Here is a 5,468-nt window from a genome sequence, read left to right on the forward strand (position 1 = left end):
CATACACATAACCTATTTAAAAAATTTCATTAAAAATTTTATTTTTTTCATAAAAAATTTGAGTTTATAAGCCTGTTGTAAGTTTATTTGAGTGAGTTCATGCATTATCATGCTGGCATTTGTTAAGATGAGGTTGTTGATCATTTTGCTGCAAAAGTTTTGAAATTGACCAATTACTGAAAAAGTTATTCAACAATATATGCTGAAAACTGAAAGTCAAAAAGATTTTCTGTGAACATTTCAAAACCCCCATAACTCACTAAATGTACCAAACTCAGATATGTACTTACATAATCCCTTGACAACTGTTTGGAGGCTGGAGTGGTGTTTAGATAGTTTGGCCATGACATCATGGGAATGTCGCTATAGCCTGAATGGTGAGCTCCACTTGCCTGTCAGCCTTACAGGTTGGTTATTATCATATTAGAAATATAACATATCACTGATAGGTTCAATGGTGCAACACTGTCAATTTGAAAGATTTATAGTACAATCAAACAAATAACTTGTCACTTTTGGTGATTGGACATTCACATTTCACCAAATTGAAAATTGTTTGCAGTCTTTGTAAGATATCAAACAAGGCACTATCCTCACTAGTTTGGTGAACTTCACCTCTGGTGGCAGGAGACATGCCTTGCGCAGACACGTGAGGGTCAGTGGCAGGGTGGTAGGTGGAAGCCAGTACTACCACGTGTCTCAGGAACTTTCTTCTCTTTTCCACCTTTGGTTTTGGCGGGTTTCAACCTGAGTCTTTTTACCACTTACACGGGCATTGAAATTTGGGGACTCAAACCAAAAGCATCAACAGGTAGGCTGCAGGCAAAAAAGGCATCAATTAGTACAGGATTTAGCATCTTTCATAGGACTGCCTGATCCAAACTGTCGCAAAACACAAAAAAAAAATAATAAAAGCTCAAAAAGGAAATAAATAAACCAAAACAAAGATAGAAGAAAATTTTGTTTTAAAGTTAAAATTAAGGAAGCAGGCGCCTGGCAAAAATTCCCAGAAAAAATAAAATTTCCAAAATTTTTTAAAATTTCCCAAGAGTTTGAATGAAACAACTGAAAAGAAGAAACCCTGGAAAACAGAAGAGAAAGGGGAATGATAGAAAACGGTATGTTGGATGGAAAAATGGAAGGGGAAATTGGATTAATGGAAAATTGGGGGGAAAAAAATAAAATCCCTTATAGGAGGTGGAAAATATAGTTTAAGAAGGGTAAGAGGAATATTTAGATAAGGAAAAGGAAATTATGATTTTAAGAAAAGGGACAAATAGTTGGGAGGGACAAAGGAATTTTTTAAATTTAAAAAAAAAAACACACACACACACACACACACCACCAAAAAGCCGGCTAGGGAGAGGCCGGTTTCGCCGGGAGGGTCGATTCCCCCGGGTGGAGTATTTGGGTGTTTCCCGTCCCCTGTTCCCCGTGGTAGGTTGGAGAAATCAAGTTGGAATTTGGGTTGGATTTCCCTGGTTAGGCCTTCCAAAGATCGGAAATAAAGTTGAACCCGTAGGGAACCCTGGCGTTTAGGTGGCCAGTAAAATGCCACTAGAATTAACATTAAAGTTTTTTCAGAATTTTCCTTTAAATTTTCCAATTAGTCCTTAAATACATAAATCCAAAACTTTAATATATTTCACATAAAATTGTGAAAAAATTTAAAATTAACTGGGCTATGGCGCAGCTATTTCGGCCCCATTTGGGCGCGATAGCCAAGGGTTAAGTGTACTTTCTAAAGACAACTCCCCTCCTTACTAAACTACATGCACTTACTACATACACTTCCTTCACTCAAAATAAAAAAATAGTGACTCCTAATCCAGACTCTGAGTCCCTATCTGTGTAAGGGACCAGAAATGTCCCCAGGTCAGACTGCTCTTCAGGTAGTGACCCAAATGTCTTGACACCTCTCTCAACTTTTTTCTTCATTAACTTCTGCAACATTCGCAGTAATAGATCTAATTTTCAATCTGTAGAACACCACCTCTCCTCTACTAAACCTAATCTTCTTTTCCTAACCAAAACACAGCTGTCTGAGGCAACTAACAGTAGCCCCTTTTCTGTTCCCTTCTACTTTCTCTATCCTCAGTTTCGTTCCAAAGCTGGATGTTGCATCTATGTGCACAGTGACTTAGTTGCTCTCGTACCCATGCTCTTCAATCGTATGAGTTTTCCACCATTTGGGTTTGACTCAATAGCCAGTCTAACTAAATTTACCATGAGCTGTCAACCTCTCCCCTAACTCTTCTGACTGTAGTAAATTCTTTGACTATGTAACTTCTAAAGTGGGACACATTCTATTCCTCTATCCTTTCACGGAGATCTCCATTCTTAGAGATTTCATTGTTCACCACCAGCTTTGGCTTTCTTCTCGCTTTATTGGTGAACTAGCTTTTAACTTTGCTATCCTCCATGACCAATACTCTACTCATATTCCTGATCATCTTGGAGATACGCCCAACATTCTTGATCTTTACCGTACCTGTAATCATTCTGCTTATGCTGTTACCATATCTTCTCCATTGTGGCTACTCCAATCTCAATCTCATATTGGTATCTTGTCCTATTTCTCCAGTCCCTCCTCAGGATCCCCAAAGGTAAAGGTGCCTCTGGCATTTTGCCTTAGCTGACTGGTGGAACCTGAGGAGGTATTATGCTGATTTTCCCTGGAATGATTACTGTTTCTGTTTCAGAGACCCATTTCTGTATGCTGAATGCATAACAGAGGTGATAGTGTCTGACATGGAGGCATACATTCCTCACTCTTTTTCTGAACTTAAACCTTGATTTAACACAGCCTATACATGATAGAAAGGTTGCCCATAAAAGGTACTACAGCCCTTCTATCACCTAAATCTTATGCATGCACTTTATATTTCTGCCGGAGTCATGCCGAGTCTTTTCTTCAATTTGCCAAACACCCCTTCATAGATAGAAAATGTCAAAATCTTACAAACTCTAGCTCCCCACAAGACTTCTGGCATCTGGCCAAAAACATCTCCAATAACTTTACTGCTTCATCTTTCCTTCCTTTACTTTATCCTAATGGCACAACTGCCATTACATCTGTCTCTAAAGCTGAACTCTTCTCTCAAACCTTTGCCATGGGTGATTCTGGGCTTGTCCCTCTTTCTCCTTCTTCCTCTGACTCTTTCGTGCCTGCAATTAAAGTTCTTTGTAATGATGTTTTTCATGCCCTCTCCGACCTAAATCCTGACGTGGTCCCTCCTATTGTTCTCAAAAACTGTGCTTCCGTGCTTGTACCTCGCCAGCCAAACTCTTTCAACTATGTCTATTGACTTCTACCTTTCCTTCATACTGGAAGTTTGCCTACATTCAGCCTGTTCCTAAAAAGTGACCATTATAATCCCTCAAACTACCACCCTATAGTTTTAATTTCTTGCTTCTCTGAAGTTTTTTCTTTAATCTATCCTCAGTAGGAAGATTCTCAAACATCTGTCACTTCACAATCTTCTCTCTGATTGCCAATATGGCTTCCGTCAAGGTTGCTCTACTGGTGATCTTCTGGCTCTCCTTACTAAGTCTTGGTCATCCTCTTTTAGAGATTATGGTGAAACTTTTGCTGTCACGTTAGACATGTCAAAAGCTTTTGATAGAGTCTGGCACAAAGCTTTGATTTCAGAACTGCCCTCCTATAGTTTCTATCCTTCTCTCTGCAACTTTATCTCAAGTTTCCTTTCTGACTGTTCTATCACAGCCGTGGTAGACAGCCACTGTTCTCCTAAATCTCTTTAACAGTGGTGTTCCTCAGGGTTCTGTCCTGTCACCCACTGTTTCTATTATTCATTAATGACCCTCTTAACCAAACTTCTTGCCCTATCCACTCCTACGCTGATGATACCGCCCTGCACTTTTTCCACGTCTTTTCAGAGATGACCAACTCTTCAGGAAGTCAACAGATTACGCAAGGATTCCACAGAACACCTGACTTTTGGTCCTTCAAAGATTTCTGATTGGGGCAGAGAAAACTCAGTAGTTTTCAATGCCTCAAAAGTTCAATTCTTCCATCTAACAACTCAAAATAACCTTCCAGACAACTATCCCCTCTTCTTCATTGACACTCAGCTGTCCCCATCTTCTACATTGAATATCCACGGTCTATCCTTTACTCATGATCTAAACTGGAAACTTCACATTTCATCTCATGGTAATACAGCTTCTATGAAATTAAGTGTTCTGAGGCATCTCCCCCAGTTTTTCTCACCTCTCCAACTACCAACTCTATACAAGGGCCTTATCCGTCCTTTTATGGAGTACTCTTCACATGTTTGAGGGGTTCCACTCACACAGTTTTGTTAGATAGGGTTGGATCAAAAGCTTTTAGTCTCATAAACTACTCTCCTCTCTGACAGACTGTCTTCAGCCTCTTTCTTACCATTGAAATGTTGCATCCTTTGCTATCTTTGATCGCTATTTTCATGCTAACTGCTGTACTGATCTTGCTAACTGCATGCTTCCCCCCCTCCTGTTGCCTTGCTGCACAAGACTTTCCTCTTCTTCTCACCCCCTATTCTGTCCAATTCTCTAATGCAAGAGTTAACCAGTACTCTCAGTCATTCATACCTTTCTTTGGTAAACTGGATTTCCCTGCCTTTTCTGTATTTCCTTCTTCCTACAACTTGACTTCTTTTAAGTGGGAGGTTTCAAGATATTTTCCTGAATTTTGGATAACCTTTAAGGGAACTAAACCCAGTTGGCCTTTTTCAAATTTTTGTTGTCATTGGCTCAGTTGCCCCTCCTGCATAAGAAAAAACAAAACTCAAAGGTTTCAATGATAGATCACTTCTAGGTTTTCTTCAGACAAATACATATTATTAATAGTACAAATTTCTTCATTAGTTAATGTATGAAATATTCACATAATCATCAGATTATGTGAATATTCATTGTGTATTAGATCTCAAGAGATTCAATTGTTCTATTCTCAGGAAAAATGTTAATGGAACATGAAACAAATAAACTCAAGTCCCAAGATGAAGAGTATCAGAGAGAGTTGCGAGAATGGAAGGAGAATCTAAAACCACGCAAACAAGTAAGTTAAAAGAATTCCTGTGGTTTTTCTTCTCAATTTTTTGTTCTTTCTGCAGGGATATTGATTTACTTTCCTAATAACTTAAGTAGAAGTTAAAGTGTACAAAATACAGATGTGAAAAAAGTTAAGTTGATCTATTTAGTCTTCTCACAGGGCTCAGCTGAAAGTGCTGAAAATTGGATAATGGCACCAGATCTACTTGTAAAACAGAGCATTTTTGCCTTAGTAAATGAAAATTTCTTAATTCTACTACTTCCACATACAAATGTAAGAAATGTATACATTTTTTTTAATACATGACTTTGCCTCTGAATATTTCACTTCATAGAACATATTTTTAGATGTTGGTAAACATGACACCATGGAGGAAAATATCACGTGAATTCAGTTCCATTCACTCATATAC

At 38.5% G+C, this 5,468-nt stretch overlaps 1 protein-coding gene across 1 annotated transcript in view; it reads left to right on the forward strand.

Moving 5' to 3' along the window:
* The window catches only part of LOC123514889, a 564,015-nt gene extending 558,833 nt beyond the window's left edge, over window positions 1-5,182 (forward strand). Inside the window, exon 43 of the mRNA XM_045273148.1 lies at window positions 4,959-5,182. Within this exon, the coding sequence (XP_045129083.1) occupies window positions 4,959-5,071 (113 nt within the window). The 3' untranslated portion in view covers window positions 5,072-5,182. The remainder of the gene's footprint in view (window positions 1-4,958) is intronic.
* The last annotated feature ends 286 nt before the right edge of the window (window positions 5,183-5,468 follow it).

Source organism: Portunus trituberculatus, chromosome 38 (genome assembly GCF_017591435.1).
Source record: "Portunus trituberculatus isolate SZX2019 chromosome 38, ASM1759143v1, whole genome shotgun sequence".
Taxonomy (NCBI): domain Eukaryota; kingdom Metazoa; phylum Arthropoda; class Malacostraca; order Decapoda; family Portunidae; genus Portunus; species Portunus trituberculatus.